General features: G+C 34.8%; 1 protein-coding gene across 2 annotated transcripts in view; it reads left to right on the top strand.

The window, feature by feature from the left end:
* LOC124169698 (uridine-cytidine kinase) overlaps positions 1-21,607 on the top strand; it is a 42,073-nt gene that overhangs the window by 10,349 nt on the left and 10,117 nt on the right. Inside the window, exon 8 of one of the 2 annotated variants that reach the window (XM_046548383.1) lies at positions 12,775-16,301. The exons of the other annotated variant lie outside the window; for it this stretch is intronic. Coding sequence (XP_046404339.1) covers positions 12,775-12,947 — 173 coding nt within the window. The 3' untranslated portion in view covers positions 12,948-16,301. Of the gene's footprint in view, positions 1-12,774; positions 16,302-21,607 lie in introns of those variants that run through there. 2 annotated transcript variants of the gene reach the window in all.

Here is a 21,607-nt window from a genome sequence, read left to right as displayed (position 1 = left end):
TCGAAGGACTCGCTAAGCTCGGTCTCAGACCGGGCCTAAATGCATCCCACAATTTCTACCTCAGCAATCACCTCCTCCCCTCGCATTGCCCAGAGCCAACGTCCGGTCATTGCATTTAAAAATCCACGACAGCTTTACCCGACGTCAGGTCTTCTGCATTTTTAAAATGCCCATCGGCTCCACCTAACATTCAGCACGAAAGGGTTAATGATTTTCAGTCAATGATCATTTGAAGAGATAGCAAGCATTTGATTTAATCTGATGGCGGCCAATTTGAGAGTTTTCTTCAGTAGAGGTTTTGTTTTCTGTTAACCAAATCAGTCAAAACTCAGGGATGGACTCATCCATATTTTCCACATACATGGTTGTTTGAAGTGATTTTGATGCTTCAGTGCCAGTTATATTGGGCACTTAGGCAAAATTTGTCGTATATTACTTCTCCGTACATTACTACTCTGTTTCAGTTTTGGTTACACTCACATTGCTCTGCTATTATTTCAGGTGAAATTTCCATGTTGAAAAATATACAGCAGAATTTACAGTATTGCAGTGCCAAAAGATAGCTCTATTTAACTCTATCTATTGTTTACTGTGTTTCATGTAAAGTTGGGTCTCCTTTTGAGCTTTTCTTCAGGGTTCATACCGCTTAGGGAATTTTATATAATGATTAGGGGAAAACTCCATATGTGCATCGAAGAGATAAAAGATGTGTTCGAATGCACTTCCACTTGACACTGATTGTTGCTGTGTTCGGGCTGTAAATTGGCTTTTTTTTGCCACCCTAGCAGAGAAGCGCAGGGTAGTACCTAGTTGGTGTTACATGACTTTATTTCCACTAAAAGAACCTTTTTGGCAATATGCCTTGCTAAATTTTTTCCATTAGATATGAAGTCGGAGAAATTTGAAATATTCGGACTGAAAATCAGGGAAATTGAAATGAAATGTTGCTTTGAACCATGTCGTTGAAACCATTTTCTCGTGTTAGTGATTTTTTTCATCACTAACTGTTAGATTTTTGTCTAATGCAGCTTTGTTTTGTTTATTTTTGGAGTAAATTTCAATTAAGTTTCCTGTCAATAAAAGGGAATTCTGTCATTTGAATACATAATTTCTTAAATTGTACCATAACTGGTGTCTTTGCTGTGGACAGAAATCACATTCAAAGAGATATTTCTAGCTTATGAAGACAGCAGTTTTTTTATTGAATCATTAGTCATTCATAACATATGATGGACTATATCATTATTATCTTTGTACAATATATACATTTGTTAGACTGTTTTCATTTGAAATGTTAACGTAATCGGAAAGTTTTATGAAGTATTTATTCTTCCTCAATTTTTTTCAGTTAAGAGAATCATATCATTTCTCAGTCAGCACAAAAGATATTTTACCCCATTATTTCTCTAATTTTACACTGGTAAAATTGTGGTAAAAGATCAATAACCTGTGAGTTAACGGGTAAAATATCTGTAAATTTAAGTGGCAAAATTCGGGTAATTTCGTGGTAAAACACGGGTAAAATTCGCTTTTTCTGGGTAAAACTTCCTGATGCAACATCAGAACCATCTGTGGAGCTTTAAAATAAACATGACGACGCTCCCTATATCGGTGATTTTGTGAACTAACAGTACATGGCTTTAATGCGCTATAGGTGTTCATATGCACAATAAATGAACGAAATCGACATTGATATTGAAGAATAACTGTTTAATGAACGACGAAAAGTTACTAAATATTCAAATGCAAAATTTATATTAGGAAATAACCACTTGGTGAAAAAGAAACAATAACAAAAATAAAACCCACATTCATGAGGACATACATACTCGAAGAAGGAGAAATAGCCAAAATAAATAACAGTTATGCTTTAAGAGGAATTGCCAATTTGATTTATTTTAAAATACATGGAAACAATGTTAAACTTGGAACTAATTTTCTTCCGTTGAGCACTTGGTGACAACAGCTTCCACACCGAACTTCTCGGGGAATGATTACAAGGAAACAAATTCGCCCAAACGAGAATCCTAAAAACTACTTTTCCAAACTTTTTCACCTGAAATTTTCAATGAAATCACTGTAAATAAAGAGTGCTATAATTTGGCAGAGGTTGAGGGAACCAAATTTTAGTTATATTGGTTATTAAAAAGTATATTGTCTCACCATGGCATCACAGCAAAAAGTGATGGAACTCTCTGGTTAAATTTTCCACTGAATATTTTTCTATTTTCAGCATTGTATCAGGCAACTTAGTTTAGTTTACTTCATGATCCAGTAATAGCTAGAAATTATAATTGCCAGGCATGTTACTTCGGCACTTGCAGTCATGTTCATATTCCTCCTTCATTGTTTACTTGTTCACTCGTAGCCAACGTTACGGTCCAGTAGTCGCAAATTGCAGTTGAGGATCCAAAATAGCCAACCGTCAAGATATAAATTCGATCTTTCATAAAAATTATTTTAACGAAAATAATTATCTGATGAAAATTAGTACTCTTCTCTTTTTATTTTCGAAAATAATCAGGTTATTTTTAATTACTTGAATTTTTGTTAATGACCATAGCCTTTCATCGATAGTGTGTATATAATGTGAAACTATTTGCGGAATGAAATTGAAAATAATATGAAAAATATCACTGTAGTGTCGCTATGGATATATTAAACTTTACTTTTCTACTCGAAACTTTTCTCAACCTCAAACAGTTAAATGAATGCCTCATTATATATTTTTTATACTTCACTCTTGGCAATTCTGAATGCGAGTAATAACGTGGTATAGAAAGGGTAAAGGTTACTAGTGTAAATTTGCCACAAATTACCGAAATAATTTCCACCTAAATTATCTCTTTTGCAATCTGGGTTTAGTATAGAATTTATTTGGTTTTTAAATTTCATTTACCCTTCTGATGAATGTGTTTAATCGTTGAATACATTTTGGGGCATAGGCTGGAAAAAGTATGGAAAATTGCCATGTTTATATCTAAAAAATAATTTTTGAACATCTAAAACTGACTTTTTATCAACTTTATCAATGCATCCTGCAGTTATTCTCCTCCAACTCCTGAGGTGCTAGTTGAAATTAAAGTATTCTAGGATATGTGTGTCTGAGGATCGTATGAGTTTTGAATTGAACATAAAAGTTGAATGTTTGTGGTATCATGTGATATCTATTGATGAGAATTCCTTAAAATTTTGACATTTTGCTGAGTGCCCTTGTTTTGTTTTTTTTTTGTTTCAATACGAAAGTCTCGGTATTATTTTGATTATTTTTTTCGTTCGTGTGAGGTTGCATGCCAGGTATATGAGTTTGGGTCTGTTCAAAAGGTTAGATCATAGCTTTTGAATTGGCCAAAATCTATTAATTTGCCATCATAGTAGAGTAATTTGACCTTAAGATCTTGTAGTACCTCTCCTTGTATGCATGCTTACAAGCATCTCTTGTCTTTTGCCACTTTCTATGAACTTTTTTAGAATAGTATGTCTTTGGTAAAATTATTTGATTTGGACTTTAAAGGACTATATTTATGATGGCTGCTTAGTATGAGGTACGCCTAAATTTTGTGTATTTTGGCTCAGGAGTGCAAGTTAATTTTAATTCCCCATCATCCTTGTGGTGGAAAAAGAAGTATCATATTGAGGGAGAGTGTGATTCTCCTGTGAATAATCACATAAGGTTCAGTTTTTACTTCTATTAACCTGCGGTGAAGCTGTATAAAATGAACTAAAATTGTAAGATGTTATCAAAATCTAAATTCTCATCAAGGGTATAACTTTATAAAAGTGTAATGCAGTGCATAAAGTTACATGAGAAGTAGGTGACAGGAATGTTGCTTAGTGCCAATATTTTGTCACCTATGTAACAGTACTTGGTGCTGGCAGAAAAAGAGTAAAATTCTGCATGTGTTAAAAGGAAGTCGGGAAGCATTAAACCCCTAAGTATGCAGGTGACAGGTAACCCCAAACCCACTAGATGCAGGAGACAGTTGTGCATTTAGTTACAATGGCCTCTACAGTGCTTGAGGCGACCTTGTCTCTTTGTTGGCATTTATGGGTTTTTGGGCAAAGAAAAGTATTTCCTGATACTTCAGTGACATATTGTTAGTGAGCTGATCCTCAAAGATAATTTGTTGTGGAAAGATTAGCTTTCTTGTGAGAGTACTCTTTGTGATGGGTACAGTGATATACATGACAGTCCTTATAGGAGGTCTTATAAAAGTTTCTTTCGAATTACTGTGTTTTGGGTTTGAACATTGTACTGCATTGGCTGATGAACTATATTTATAATTTGTATATAGATTCATAAACTTTTTTCTCAACCAATTTTAAGTAATTTAACTAATTTTATTTCTTCTTGTTATTAATTATTAGTATTTTTTCTAATTTAATTTTTAATTATGTGACAACAGCAGAAAATATTTTTGAATTACTGTACATGTCAATATGTATATACATATTCACGTATGTGATAGGAATTAATTTACATTATCTGCCGTAAAAAAATAACATGCCGTTGTGGTTAAACGTAGAGGGTTGAATTATATTTTTTTAAAGCACATGAAAATTCGAAATGCAGCAGTCATGTCTTCCTCTTCTCGAAATATGCTGGAGGGGCTTAAATAGAATCCCCATGAACAACATCAATTCTTTCTTTTGCTGGGCCCCGGGTGATTGCAAAAATCTCTGTGTAAAGAATTATGGTGTGTCCATACGTGTGGAAATGGGGCTTATAAATGAATTGTTTCACAAAAGTGTAATATCAACAGTGTACCATTTGTAGTTTTTTTATCAATCATTATTCCAAGGAATATATGGATGTATGCTGCTGTGTTATATGTATATGCTATCTAGTGAATCAGGGTAATGTTGATGCTAAGTGCTACCCTATGTAAATTCATGTGTCTGCACCCTGTAAAATCACTAGTTACTAAAACATTACTTGTCCTTTACTTACAATTAGTTAACTTGATTATCCTGTACTAAATGAAGATGCATATTGGTTTTGATCAATAATTACTGAAACAATTTTAGTCATCACTATGCATATGGCTTCTAATTTATGAATGAGAATCAATAATCAATTCAACTAAATGTTATTTGTTCTAATTCTATATTTATACAATATGGATATGGTACAAACCATATGAATATATGCCATTTTGGTTGAATATCATAGTAGAATATTTTTTTTAGATTAAGAGTGTCAAATGTTTAATCAAGTACAGCTGTGAAAATTCTTGACAGGAAACCATTCCTTGTTCCATAAATTTTATTTTTTCTATTAGTTGAACTGATATTTTCCTTTTTAAAAAGTGGGGTGGTGTGGGAAGTGATCACTATAGTAATTTTATTAGTAGTAATAGAAATTGGCATGAGTCGTACTGGAATTCTTAAATTCTTCTCATTTTCACTTATGATGGTGGTTATTTTACAATTTTGGTATTTCCTTAGCATTTTAGTTTTTTTTAATTAATTTGGAATCAGTTTTTCGTCTAACTTCTGCTGGACCTATTCATGCCTATCTACTCTGCTATGTGTTCATATTTCTTATTTTTTATTTGTACCTCTATATAATCCTATTTTTTAAATCTAAATTCTCTTTTTTGCATTTTCGTTCATGTGCATGTTCTCAGTTTCTTGCTCAGATTCTGTTTCCTTGAGAGGTAGGGCTTTGGTAATTATTTAATTTTTGTTGGTAGAGTAAAATTAAGCAAAATTTGAAGACTGTCATAAGGAACTCCAAATAACTCATTTTTGATTCGCAGTTTTGTAAGTACAAGTCATTTTGATTTTTAGTTTTTACAAGTTGTTCAGAAAGTATGGACACACCTAACATAATTATTTTTTGTGTAAGCCTGTCAATTTGCATGCTTCTTGTGAATTGCTCGAGAACAGTATGCAGTAATCATGTGATGTGTCCTGACTTGTCATTGCCTTTAACTTAATATGTACTTAACATCATTTTAACGTTTTGAATTTTGTTTTTGGAGTTTTGTTTTGTCTTTTGTTCGGCTCATAACTTGGACATTAGCTGAAAGGTGTGAAACGTTAAGGTATATGTATAAAGGTATGAATATATTTCGTTTATTCAAATTTGTTTTTTCAGTGTATTAAATGCATGGATAAGAATATTGAATTTGATATTTTCTTTAACATATATTGAGATTAATTTATTTTGACTTGTAGAAACAACATTTCTTAATTTATTTGTTTTGGATGGAAATTGTTGATCCCTCAATTCTTACCGCTTAACGGTTAAAAATTTTCGAATTCAACCAGGGATGAAAGATCCATGTTCTGTTTTTATTGTCTTTTGCTGTATCACATCCTAAGCATTATTTTGTTTTTCGGAGTAAAAAAATTGCCGTTGTAAAACCACTATACTAGTCAATTATAGCATTTATTTAAAAAATGAAACTTCACTAATATCAAAGTTGGTTTTAAAAATGTGTTATAGCATAGTTGGTCATTGTCTCGACATTGAAAACCAAAGCAGAGGAGGCACCACACACACTAATACAGTGAGTCCTCGTTTAACGTCACTTACCGTTCCTGAAAAATGTGACGATAAACGAAATGACGTTAATCGAAGCATAATATCCCATAAGAAACAATGTAAAAAGTGAATATCGGCTCCTAGACCTCACAATTCCTACGCGAAAAAAATGTTAGCGTATCATATCTGGGGCATTTTTTACGGTGGGAATGCCAAACTATCGCATAAATACGAGTTCCTGTCTTCATCGACGACAATAGCAGCAGTGACGTAAATCCTTCTCCATTTTTGTATCTTCCAGCATTTGCTTTTCGGCTTCGCTATGGTGGTCGCCCGAGTGAGCGTCGCGTGGGCATCATAATCGCTGAAACATCATCGCAGTTACAGGAACCAAAATTATTGTGAACTCGGCAAAAAAAGTGACGACAAAAACTCCGAGTTCTACACGGAAAAATGCCTTGAAATCACTTTTTAGGTTCCTGAAAACCATTATGTCAAGTAAAACCTTGTGCACCTACGCAAGAATTCATTTTGCAGAAATTTTTGCTAAAATCGTAATTGCAAATAAGAATAAACACACCGTTTTACACTTTGCTTAAGACTGACTGTATTACCGCCCACAAAACGAACAACCTGCAACGCCCGCCACTTTGCCATTTTTTTCGCGCGAAATTTAAAAGACTTGACGTTAAAGCGAAGCGTAGGTGCAATAAACGAATGATGGTCTCCAAATTTTCGTGACGTTATCGCGAAATGACGTTAAACGGGGTGACGTAGAACGAGGACTCACTGTACCGTTCTTAGGGGGAAAAAATCAATTTTTCTTAGATTCTGACATTTTCAACCATTGGTATGATTTATATTTCTGTTAAAAAATTAACAGCCCGTAGTCATAAGTTTTTTGAGGTGTCACCAATGTGACAGCACAGCTAATCCCCATTCCTGTGTAATCCAACAAACACTCTCATGCCAGCTGCCAAAAGTGGCCATTTTAGGCCCTTGGCAAGCAAGGGAAGGACAAGTGGCAGAAAAGTTTTGAGCTATCATGGGATCATTTCTAAGGAACCGGTTATGCTCCAATACATCAGGAAGAGCTGAACACATGATCTAGTGCAATTTTTGGTATATGTGTACAATTGCCTATGCTGGATTATATGACATAATGTAGTAATAATCAAGATTAGTTACTTTTCTTTTATTGGGTAATGAAAATTGTTTGGAGGCAAGGGCAGATCCAGGATTTTTTTCTGGGAAGGGGTGCACAAGGGTCAGACAAACAAACAATCTTCTCAAACTTGAGATTAAAAACAAGATACAACAATTACTGAACAAAATATTCTCTTTATTTTAACATGGATGTTATTATTATGAAATTAAATGATTGAGGCTCCGTAATACATGAAACAAAACGAACATAGTGATAACAGTTTCCTAGTGAATTTCCTCTCTTGGTAATCTTTATACTGCAATTATCCTAATGATTCTATGATTTCTGCGCTGATTTTTGTTAACTTTTTGAGTTTTACATCACTCCTAATGGTGCTGACAGGGGGAAAATGAAATGGGAGAATATTATTTGGCAATATACCAATGCCCAATATCATAGTCTGTAGCAGAGTACTTAAAAAATTAAAGGATATGGTGGTTTCCTATACCCTAAAAACTTTAAAAGATGCTGTTAAGGACTCATACTCTAGTATGTCTTGTATGTCTCGATGACAGCTCAATTGACTTCTCTTTTATTGAATTACTTAAGGGTCTAGGTTGGGGGTTATAATTTTTGTTGGCAGCATTCCAACCCTAACAAAAGGGAAAATAAATATCAATGCATGGGTGTATACTATCGTAATTCTTGAGATTGGCTACTTTTATTCATTGGGGAAACAAATGTATGTTACAGTAAATTTTGAAGTTAAGTATTAGATCAGGCAGTGCTTCATTTTCAAATCTTTAGTTTAATTTAAGCATTTTAAAAACATATTTTAAAATTTTGACATCATAGAACAGTGTGTCTTTAAGTTTTTTGTTCCCTCAATCCGGCATATAAAGACTAATGTAAGATAACTTACAATTGCAAGAGAGCACCCAAAACTAAGCTACAATTAATGTCAAGTCCACTCTTGAAATACTGTTATGAAATTAACCACAAATCATCAACGAGGTTGCTTATTTCCGTAGTGGTATAACCAAATCATGAAAAATGTTGCAAATGCATTGGAAAAGTGATTTCTCAATTACTATTGGCAAGATGATAAAATAAATTCATTTTAGTATTATGATTGACCCCCTTCTGTAGTGTATTAGGGAATATTTGGCAAGGTGGAAACACAAATTTTTTGGCTGTTAAATTTTTTTAACAGGACTCTACATTTAATCAAATATTGGTATAATGAAGTTTAGGTTGATAGTGGAAGTATGCAAAATTTATCGAAATAAAAGGTGGTTTGCAATTTTCCGTTAATTATTTCAATGTAATGCAATTTTGTATGCATGAAAATAATTGTGGAAAAGTGCAACTAACTTTTATTTCAATATATCAAACTTCCACTACATTACGCAATCAGTTGAATTTGTACTCCATTTACCATATTATCTCAGACTTCCCCATTATTTTGACAAATTATTATGGAAAACATGATGTTAATATTCTATTTTTCCTGCATTTTACGTTCGTTTCTTTTTATTTTTCTCGTTCACTATTTCTCATTTCTGTATTATCTCTTAATTTTTTTAGCGTTGGTTATCTTTATATTTAAAGTTTTTTGTGAATATGAGAGACTATTTGTTATTTTGAATTGTTGTCGCTTGCCCTACCACCTTAATAATTCTGACAGATTGGTTATAAGTAGGGATGGTCGGATCGTATACCTCGGATCCAAATATCTGTGGATATTGCCCTTCATCGGATCCTAAGTCGCGGAAGACATTGGAACTGAATCTGAAATTTTAAATAGTAGCTTCAGTGAATGCAATGCCCCATAAGGTTGGAAAGAGTTCCGATTCTCTCTTCAAATGCGCCGTCGGATGCGATTCTTGTCCTACTCATGAACCGTTTTGTTTGAAAGCTATCACAGAGGTTAAGTGGCAGAATTTCAACGATGGAAAATAGAAAAGGCAAAATTCGACTGGATAGTGTGACTCTTCCCAAGAGGTTGAACAATCATGGTGGGAATTTCACTGTCGTAGGGTAATAACCACGTCAAAAGTAACTATGTCGCAGATTTCAGAAAACTACCCACCGTCGTCCATCAGCCCGTGCCTGTTGTTTTTTTTTTTTCCCCCTGAAATCTCCCGGACCATAAATCATTGTCTTCTATGGAAAATATCATATTACACGAGAAAAATTGAAGCGTGTTTCATCCCTACCCTGTCTCACAGACTGACCTTTTTTGGCCTACCTGTTTCAATTCTCCGTTTCTAGACGAAAAATGCTAGTTGAGTGACTTTCTGGGCCGGAAGATGTCTCGATAGCTACCACAATTAGATGACTTGCATGAGATTCAAAGTTTATTTTTCAGCTCTAATTGATTGCCACTAAGTTTTCTATTTACAATTAGAGGATACTAATATGTAGCATTGTCCAAACAGCACAATTTTCAAAGAAACAAGTGCAGCATTAACCCCTCAAACGAGTGGAGACAGATTGGAAACGCCAACTGTATGTATCACGTAGCGAGCCCAGCTTTGCTTTGAAGGCAACGACGTCACTGAAGCAAGATCTACTTGTTCGTCCTTGACTCCTTCATTTGTTGCCTCGTTGCTTGAAATACTGTTGCTGTTTTAAATGAAATGCTGTTTTAAATAGTGTTAATTGTGTTGCTGATTGCACAGTGGCAATTTAATTTAATGATATACTGATAAAAATATCTTTCATTCTGTAGAAATATTTCTATTGCAAAAAGGAGAACCAATGTACACCATGCACGTGCACTGTGGCGTGAAATTATCGCGAGGAAGTGCTAAATCCACCTCACCATACTGAAGCATTTTCGAGTGAAACATAAGTCAGTATGCGATGAGAAACTGACAGAATTCAAGGGAAACGTGCATGAGGAACATTTGAATTCAGTCGATTGCAGTGGGGTAGCCAGGAATTTCGTAAGGAGGGGTGTCCAAAACCAGGCAGGAAAATTTTTAAACAATAGGGTACAAAGTAAAGGGTTTCAAACTAATCTAAAACCTTTCATAATCGAAAAAACTTCATTTTCAAAGAAATCTATTGTAAATTCATGATTTTTCAAAATTTTGTTTCCTTTTATGAAGGAAAGTAATTGTGTTTTTATATCTCGGTGTGTCCGGACCCCCAGGACTTCCCCCTCTTGCTATGCCACTGGTCAGTGGTTTATCTGAAGATTTTCTTATTTTCATTTCCAAACCCAAGCGTAAAAGTTTATGTCCTGAGCATGTAAAGATGTTTTTAAAAAACAACTTGAAAGCCTATAAAAATGATTTTTAATTTATAAAAATATTAAAATGTGTATGAAAATCTAAAAAGCATTCCTTGGATTGTATGTCTCCAGAATAAACTTGAATAATTACTTCGTTTAATAGCAGGAATTTGAAAATACATTTGGATCCGAAAATATCTGATTCGGAAGATCTGGCTCCGAAAATCAAGGATCATATCCGGATCCGAAAAAAATCCTGGATCCGCCCATCCCTAGTTATAAGTATTAAGAAAATAAGAGTGATAAGTGAGATGTCATGTCTTTGTCATGATTGCACAGAAGTGTTTGTGTAATTATGATACATATAGCCGTTAGGTCTCGGTGATTAGGGTAGATCATAATTTGTTTTCTGCTTCTTATGCATTTAAAATACGAGAATAATTAATGCCAAGCACACGGGAGGTGCTATGTGTTATGCCTTGTGATATGTTCATGTTCAGGTCTCTTCAAGTCAGTGATGTTTGTATGAATATAGTTAATGGCTGTTTTTTAGTAATGGAACAACAATCATTCCCAGGTACTTTTTTATATTTTTGGTTGAGGTGCATTTCACAGGGTAAGCCTGGCTTTACATTTTACTTGGAAAACTTTTAACTGCTGCATTTTGGGAATGTTTAGTGAGGGAAATTGATACCAATGTGATGTAGGAAGTTAAAATCCAGGTCAATTGATGCAAAATTCTTTAGTATAGTACTACGAAAAATTTTTCATTTCATTATTTTTAGCGGTTTTTTTTACCGGTAAGCCTCCTTCTAGCAGGCCTTTAACTGACAGTTTAGAACCCTCTTCTCTTGATAAAAGTACTTATATTTCTTTAGCCCTCCTTCTTCCAACTTGAAACTTACTCTCGTCTCATAAAATTTGTTATTCAAAATTATTTTCCTAGTGAGCCCAGTTATCAATTTTTTATTTGATCGGCAGGTTAAATGGCAAACAGTGATATGAAGACTTTCTTCATTTTGAGGGTAATGGTTCAGTTACATGTAGTTTAAGTCGAAACTTTAAAATGTTAGAAACATCCCCACTCCCTTTCCATTGCACACTTGCTGTCGATAACTTTGTGTTACAGGGTAAGAAACATACTTAGGTGCATTGTAATGGCAACATTACTTTGAGTAAACCATCCCTTTCTCTGCTACCAGCCTTTGAATATACATGCACAGTCCCAACTCATTAACACCTTACATACTCTTTGATTTTAATTTGTTGAATTAATTTTTAATAGAAGTTATGTAGTTATTAACTCCATGTTAGGAGTGTGTACCCTTCGTTTGCACATGTTACGAGGTCCCTAGTGGAGAATAATTACCCTAGTTGAGAAGTATCCCCTCTTGATCCCCTTTTGAATTGTTCAGTTATGAATTTAGAAGACTAAAAGAGCAACAAAGTAGTCTGTTATTGAGTATAGAAGAAAATGTTCACCAAAGTCCGCCTTGTCAAAATGTTTTTGCGATATTAGGGAGAGTAAAACAGTGATAATAATAGTATGTGAGATTGGAATAGATTTTTGAATTTTTTTTCATATTTCCTGCTCCATTGCCTAATATTTTTCTCATTTTCATGGTGATTGTTTAAAGTGTCTTTCCACCAAGAAGATATTTTTTGTCGGTACATTTTGGTATTAAATCCTGCTCAGGTGATGAACAATTTTTTGCTATGTTACTTGCAAGTGTATACTTGTGTTGTGATTTTGGATTTTTCTGAAAGTTTTTCAGACAATTTTTTCTTATGTGTCCTCATCTGTTGTTTCCCCCACATTAAAAAAAAAAAGATTAGCGCTTACAGTCCATTAGGGAATCATGCTCGTCATAAGGTTCTCTCTTTGCCTTGCAGTTGCTATAGACCTGATAGTGCAGCACATCTGGGATATTTTGCATGGCAGTGGTGGATGTGGTAACACACCGCAGGTCCCTCCGATTGCCAATGGGTGCCTAATACGCCCATCACCAACCTCTCCTCCCTCCTCTCCCACGACCACCCGCGTCAACAAAGCTTTTCTTCGGTAGCTGACTGGCTGCAAGGGTCATCACCTCTGGAGGCCATTCGTTAGCCTCCGACCAGTCGCACGAGTGCCCCCCTCAGAAACAGCTCCTCTTGTAACATGAATGGAAACTGCAAAAAAAAATGCGTCCAAACATCATCGTCTGATGTCAAGTCAATTCATCCCAAAGGAAATGATCTTATCTTTGACAGTGTTATATCTTCCAATAGTTCCCTCTTAAATGTTAGTCAGACTATGGTAAAGATGCATCTCTTAGGTGTTTCTATAGTATTTGATTGCAAGTGTTCAACATACTTACTGATAATCTGGTGCAATTTCTGTCTCTTGATGTTTTTCCATTGTTTTTCAAATGTTTGATTTATCCTGTTTGGCATTTATGTTTCAATCAGTGGAGGATTCATCAGTAGATCTGCATTTCAGTCAAGGTGCCACCTTACACCTTCATTACAGTGTTCTGTATTAATATTGTGCATTGTTCCTCTTATGATTTCAAGTCTTCTAGGGTGACTGAGGAGTTTATTTATTCCTGTCTGGCATTTAAACACTTAGCTTTTGTGTCCTATTTTCATGATTTTATAAGAAATTTATGAACTTGAAGATGTTTCATATGAATATGTTTTTCTTATCTTTATTTAAGTACATAATCATTAGAGTAGGAATGTGCTGACTCCCACTGTTGATACTGTTTTGGTTTTGTCAATTGATGGAAGGCTATTATATTTTGTGATGACTATAATTGGTGGTTAGGAAATTAGAATCAATTCATTTGCATTGAAGTATAATGTTGACTTATATTAACTGCACACATAATTTACAGTGGATTATTGTCAATGTTACTTTAACCACCACTATTATCTATTAATCTATGTGCATTTATTTTTAATGTATCAATCTCATATTGGATGAAACTGAGGGAAAGTAAGGTCACTGCGTTCATAATCGTTCAATTTTACATTGAAGGAATGTTGCATCAAGGCTGGTTTATTTTAGGCTAGTTTTCCTTTATGTTAATTCAAATATTAATATTTACTTATTATTTTTACGCAATAATGAAGGATATTAATGAGTCGTAAGGTATGTTATTCCATGTGAATCACTTGTCTAGGCCTTTATAAGGAATGTAAAGCTGGTCTTATTTGACGGTCTTCCTTCCCGTGTAACTGTCCTGCGTTCAAGTAGAAATTTCAAAGTGCGTACTTTGATACTGATAAGCATTCATTCATACTCTCACCATAGTTTAACAGCCCTGTTGAGCCTGCGATTTCTGTAATTTAATTTGTCATAGATCTGAGGACTCAAACAGTCTCTAAGATTAAGGGGAACTGAAGTATTTGTGTGATGAGGACATAGTCCTGTACGTAATTTATAAGTGTAATGCTGTACCCTTGTGGCCACTTCACAGTCATGCATTTATTCATTGGTGTGGTGCACCGTATGCCATATTTACCGAACTTAGGTAGGTGATATCATTTTACTGAAATCTTTCATTTTTGGATGAGTAATGATAAGCGATTGACTAAATTTATAGATTTCCCTTTAATTACTATGCTTCTGTAGGTATTATAGTTTTATTCTTGCAATGAAATATCATTTTTGTTAATTTTTTTGTTGGCACATGTTAGAATTTGTTCACTTGTAAGGTAGAGACTGGTGTTGTTTAGAGGGTGAGTATGATTGTTTATTTACTCGCCATAAAACATTAGGTTTTTGCCAGTCATGCGTACCTGTTTGCTGTGGTAATGGTAGGAATAATAATTTTTTTGTTGATTACATGATTTTATGCCATTATCACATTATGTTCTTTAGTGGTTTCAGCTTTTCAGCACCATAATAGAAAGAGAGTTCCTGTTTTCTTAGAAGGAAACCCTTTTCAATTTTCGACTCTTTGGGGGCAACAAATTTTCTTACCCCCTTATGTAAGTAGTAAAGGGTTTCATAGTTTGGAAAGGTATTAACTTGGAAAGTTCAAACATTTTACACCGAGATTCTTTTTTTTCATCAAGGTTAGATGTTATTCTCTTAGAGCCGTGATAAGATAACATTTGTTTAACACAAATTTAGGGGTGGCATGATAGTAGCACTCCAATGTTTTGAGTGTTTCATATTTGTGCAGAAATAGTGGGGTAGGGAAAGGAATATTTCTAGTCTTTTCATTAATTGTTCAAGAAGTACCTTTGGTATTATTTTGGTCTGCTCTCAAGTAAGTTTTGGTGAGCTTGTGACCTTCCGTGAATTCAATCATAGAGACTCTCTCCTGATTAAGAGACAATCCGTTTTTTTTTACAGTTTCAGATCCAGCTGACTTTATGTTACTCATGCTTATGAATGCTTCATGAGCCTTAGTTAATTGAAAACTGATGACCTTAATACAGAAAATGTAATTATGATATCTTTAAATCTATTGGCAGCATCACTTTTTGTGGCACTTATTGTGCCAAAACTTGACCATTTGATTAACTTTCAGAGAATATGTTTATTTTCAATCTATTGAGGGGAAAAAAATACACAGATCATCAGCAAAGAGGATAATTGTTAGTTGACTATTGCAATGTGAAGGAGGAAAGAAGTAGAATGTTCTTGATGAAAAGTGTACAGAAATAGTTTTCAGAATTCTGAGAAAGATAATAATGTAAGGTATGGGGTAGGATATTATTGTCAATTTTCATAACAAGTGTTGATTAAACATGAGAATTGAGAAATTTAATTGAAGTTGCATAATTTAGATGAGACATCAACCAGCTGCGAGGATGATGAATAAGTATTTCATTGAAATGTTGACAGAAATAGAGTGCCTAACCAACTGGAAAGCCCTAGAGACATTCTCAGCCATAATTTAAATCTCTGGATATGTTCATTTTTCATATCCAGCTTTGTGGGACAAATTGAGATTTTCCTCCTTTTAGGACATTTTCAGTTAAGAAATTTATGTACCCTCAGGTCAAATTACTACTGTACATTAGGGTAACTGTTAGGGTATTTTATGGTCTGTATGTACAGGATTGGTTTTAGTCTTGACCATTTTTTTATCCTCTCCTATCTAAAAAAAACAATAGAAATCAGTATTACGAGTACCCCATAAATTATCTTTCTCTTATAAAGCAATGAATTATTCAAACTCTGCCCCCAGGTGCTTGAACAGTATTAAATCTCCATGCATAATTTTCAAGTTGCTTGTATAATTCGAATGATGAAGGCTGTGAAAAAGAGGGAGGAGTTGGAGAAATTAATTGAGAAATTATGATTCTATTTAAGAAAAAATTGTTTTCTTAAGATCCTGTTTAAATTATTGTGGATCTTACAAGGCTGATGTTATTCTGTTTTGAATGCTGTATCCTACTGCTTATATATATTTTTTAAATCAACTTTCAGTTCATTATCTGTGGTCCGTTTGAATTAAATTCAGTTTCCTATGTATTTTAAAATTTTTGTAATTTTGGATTCTATTTTGAACTAATATATGCTTACTTTTGTGAGCTTTAGATTCTATGTTATTTCTGATGCTGAAATGAAGGGTCTTGAGTTGGATAATGTTAAGAAAAGGACTTAATGAGGTCAATAGATTACTGGCCTTCCATCTTGGCAGCATAAATTTGAATTTTGGTAGTGGAAGGGATTTTCGCTGGAATTATTATTTCTCTATTAAATGTTTTGAGCTATCCATGTGAGTTCAGTACTCCGTCCATCAAATGGGAAGTCGAATTGTGGTTTCCTGGGCATAATTTTCTGTGAGATGGCATGTGATGGAACAGATGATCAACCATCTTCTAATAATGGTTCATTCAAAGTGTGTAATTCTTAGCAGAATAATCAACTTATTATTCAATTACGTCATTTTCAAATCTCTCTAAAAAATTTCTGTCAGAGTCACTAAAGAAAATTATTTCAAAATCAGATTGTGACCATTAAATTCTCAGAAATATGGCCGAAATCAAGATGCCATGAGTGTGGAATTCAAAATAAATTCCTTTCCGTTTGTGAAAGAAAATAAATTCATTTAGTTCTTGCTACCTTTGCATTGAGTACCAAAACAATCCTGGTGAATATAGTTTTTAATGCTGAGGAGTATATTGTCATGCTGTACATCTTGTTTTCAATCAAGTGTAACCTCTTTGTTTGTTCACTATTACAATTGGTCCTGTCTTGTGGTTGTTAGAAAATTAACACTTTGTTTAGTAAACAAAACAATAATTTAAATTAATATAATTCATTCTGAATCATTCCGATAGTCCTCCCCCTGCATAGTGCCTGTACCCTCTGGCCGTGGCCATCCACTGCCCTAAGAAGGGGTCCAGCACGGGCCTGCAAGTTGACCCTAATTTTCCCTAATGGTGCCATATCTTGCCCATATTTCCTTGTAAGAAAAATATCTAAAAGACTCGTTCATTGTAATGCGGTTTCTAACAGCAAATAGTTACCATATTTTATTTTACTAAAGTGAGATTTGACATTTGTTGTGACTACCAAATCTAAGATGGGGATTTAAGAAATTTATAAAAATCCTTTTTACCTATTAGGTACCCATAACATTTTTTTGCGGCATAGTCGTGCACTTGTGTTGCGTTCATTTCATGTGCCAAGGTTGTACCCAGGATCAAAACTAGGGAGGGGGGGGCAAGCCATGGTTGTTTAAGTTGTAGGTAAGATTTAAGCATGGAGAAGGTGGATGAAATCAACATTTTAAGGAAACTGTAACAGCTATTTTTTAGTTTTTAAAATTATTTGCTTGAAAAATATTATTTTCCTTAAAGACATTTGCGATTTTTGCTTCAACAGGGGGCAGCTGCCCCCTATTGCCTATCGCTGGTTACGCCCATGTTATTTACATAATATTTTGTCAAATCAGCTTTGTCAGATATTTTTTAAATGATCATAGTGCTGATTTATCATCTTAAAAACTTTTCACAGCACTCATCTGCCAATAAGGTGTCAAAATTTTTGTTAGCAAAGATTTTTATTGAAATGGAAATTATTGGAAGTATTAGGAAAAATTGGTGTCCTAGGTGAAACTGTTTGCTCTATTAATATTTTTTAAATGGGCAAAATTTCATATAAACTTCGGCATCTGTTTTCTGTAAGTGAAAATTCTTACTGGCGAGGAAGTTATAATATTAATGGACAGTGTTAGCATGTCAAGGGAATATCTATCCAGTCTTTCCTCTTGAAAACTACTATCTATCATGCTAGATTCGCCAATTAAATGTTTCGATTCTTCTTGTTTATAGCCTTGAGAGAGTAGCCTTATTCTCAGATTGTTTCTTTTCATTTCTTCCAAGTCTTATTCTCCCTATTTCTATTGTGAAAATTGTTGGTAGTTCAGTTTACCCCACGATTTATCTTCAAATACTCATGTACAGTAGATTCCGGTTAATTGGGACACATCGGGACACTTGTGCACTTTGCCCCAATTAAGCAGCTGCCCCAATTAGGCGAACTATCCTGTAAATGGGCATAAACAAATGTTCAAATGATAGCAAGAAGACTAAAGAATGTTTATGATGCAACATAACTATTAATTTGATTAATAAATCAGCGAGTTTAGTTAATTATTATGCTTTTTAAGAATTATAACAATTTAGTTAAAAATATTTTTCACAGCCTCGGGCGACTCTGAATGTCTTTCACTAAGTCCTATTAAAGAGAAGTCCTATCCTCTTACAGATAGTATAACAGCAAGATCTTTTAAAATTGGGCAAGAATAGGAACGTTTGTGAAAAATAAGAGTAAATCAAAGGAGGAAAATATAAAAAAATAGTGTTCTGAAAACAAAAAATTTTAATTTCGTCACCAGTATAGAGTCTATGTCGCCGACTCATGGCCCAATAAAGCGGCATGCTGTCCCAATTAAGCGGAGTACTGTGGTATATTCCTCTATTGGGTTCTGTTCTTCAAGATCTGCCCCAAGTAACCGGTGGACCCATTAAACGGAATCTACTGTATTTTCACATTAATAGCCATGGCAAGTTCTATAATTCCCTCTTGGATAGTGTAGTGGACTGCACAGAGGCCACGAAAAGCAAAGGTCTGTGTTTTGATTTCCGGTCCAGGGAAATTTTGTCCCACGGCAATTTATATGAATTTTGCCACTGTTCATGTCTTAGGCTGAAAATAAATCACACTCTTGTTTTTTTTTATTAAAATTCTGAATTTCACAGTGAAGTGGAAGCAAGGAAAAATCTATGACTGTTGATGTGGTGTATCTAGTGGCCGATCCAGAGAAGGGGTATAGACTCTCACGGGGATATCCAATTTACTCCAAATAAAATGATTTTGTTCGGTTGTCCAAAAAAATATATACATAGGAGAGGAGAACCCCTTATCCTAATCCTGGGTCCTCCACTGGGTGTATCCTAAAATTTTGTATGAATTTCATTTTTAGTTTTTGACTTTGGAGAGAGTTGATAGTATCATAGCTGACCTATTGTAATCAACAAGTTTTATGCATAACACTTGAAGTGTCTCGTTGGAGTAGAAGTGTAGCTACAGGGTACTTGAAAAAAGAGGATAGGGGCCAAGGACGTGCCAAAAATATTAGCTTGCATTTTTAATAAACATTTTGCTCCTGTAGTTTATTCCCTTAAAAATTCCAATTTTTCTACTTTTCTAAGAATATAAGTAATTATGTTCCTTATTTGTCAAAAATGTGAGCTATTCAGAGTGGAAAGGATTACAATGTGTCAGACGCATTACCATTGATTTCATTCCAGTACTGCGTAATGAAAGCACAAATATGCCTTTTTGTTGGTGATCATATTATTTGCTGAAGGTATTCATAAATTCCTCAGCTCCCTGAATCACTTCATATCACCAACAAAAATGAGCTAAAAAGTCATGATGTCCTAAAGCCACTGGGAGTTACCAAAGAAATGATTACTGTGAGTGAAAAACTCTTAAGATCATTGTTTTTCTATGATATAATCGTAAAAATACTGAAACCAGAAGTCTAGCTATAATGCTTTCATGTTGACTTGCTCACCGCTAAGTTCCAATGAGTAATAATGCCATTGGATTTTTGGTGAAATCGACTTTGCCAGCCAAATTTTTCCTGTATTGAGTTTTTTATTATGTGAATGAAGTGTTATAATCAAGAATTAGATAACTACATATGCCATTTCAGAATGCAATGATAAATCCATCAGTTAGTCGACAAGTTGCTTGGCAAGTTACCACATTGTTATCTGTATTTGTTAGCTATTTTTTGTGGTATTTATGTCTGCTTTTAAAACTGGAATCATGTTACTGGTGACTGTCAAATTTTTGTGGTCTTTTATTGGATCTCATTGTCAGCAACAATTTTTTAAGCTGTCATTTCCTCTGCAAATGTCTGAATAGTTGTCCGTTGAGTTTTACTGTAAGGTAAAAAATGACCTTTCCTGACTCTGGTCTTAGTTTGAAATCCCCTTGTTTATTGGTATGATAAGTGGGACCAGTATTTTGAATTCACCCATATTTTTTTGTTTTTAAACTCTTTATTTCGTACCCATACGTACTTGTCGTATGCCATATGGTTTGCTGTAATGGCAATAAATGGTGCTTAAAAAGAGAATGCTTTGAATTCATTTGACCTTCGTGTTGTGTTTCCCAGGAATAGGCGAATGAGAGAAGGCATTATTGTATATCAGGGTTCCCACTCAACCGTGAAAACCTTAAAACCGTGAATTTCGTCCATCATGAAAAAACGTGGAAAAAGCCTTGAATTTCATCATAATGTTTTCATCATTAAGGCCCCGGGTACGATACGAGCGGCAAGCGGCGTGAGCGGCGCCGCTCTGATATCGGTCCTCATTTAGTTGCGTGTAAATCCATTGAGGGTGGGTACGATATGTTTGAGCGGCGCCGCCCAGTGCCGCTCATGGTTCCAAGTCCAGACCGATTTCTTTTCCACTGCCGCTCGCCGCTCAGTAGATTCATCCTTCAGTGTAGTATAAAATGTAAGCAGGGAAACATCAAAGTAGTGAGAATACGGCCAAACAAAGGAAGACTGAAGTTAGAAGAGGTGAGAAACCTGAGCGGTTAGAAAATTGCCGCTCGTATTGTAGCCACCGTTGCCGCTCACGTGCCGCTCAGGTTGCCGCTCGCCGCTTGCCGCTCGTATCGTACCCGAGGCCTAAACCAGAAAAAAATCTCTCTCTCATAAAACCTTAAAAAACTCTCTTGTGAGATTTTTTAAGGTTTTATGAGAGAGACTTGATTGTAAAACTACGATTGACAGATCAAAAGAAAAATTGATCTGTCCATCATGTTTCAAGGTCAGTCACGTGCAGACGCTGTCCATGCATTTAATTGCACACGTATGTGGGAAGCGCAATTTCTGGTCCTTGTGCCATGACGACACACAGACCTTAAGCCTGTGATTTGAAGAGTGGTAACCAAAGTGTTCGTTAATCCTGGCGAAAAATCAGACACTTCTTTGCTACCCCACCACCCTGTTCCCTCCATTTTCCCACTCACAACCTTTATGCGGACCTGAATTTTTATATCGATAGGCGATGTCTTGAGAGAGAACACTTTCATTGCTACGTTCGCATTCCCTGTAATATGTCGCTATGTTGCACATATGTCGCTGTTGATAAATTTTTAGTTCAAGTGTGGCCGTGATTGTTACGTCATCGATATTTCTGCCTAAAATGGCTTATTAACAGACCGTGAATTTGACGACATGGAAAA

This window comes from Ischnura elegans, chromosome 12, assembly GCF_921293095.1.
Source record: "Ischnura elegans chromosome 12, ioIscEleg1.1, whole genome shotgun sequence".
In the NCBI taxonomy this organism is placed as follows: Eukaryota; Metazoa; Arthropoda; class Insecta; order Odonata; family Coenagrionidae; genus Ischnura; species Ischnura elegans.
Note: the sequence above shows the minus strand (reverse complement) of the source record. Positions and strands in the feature narration are given on the sequence as shown.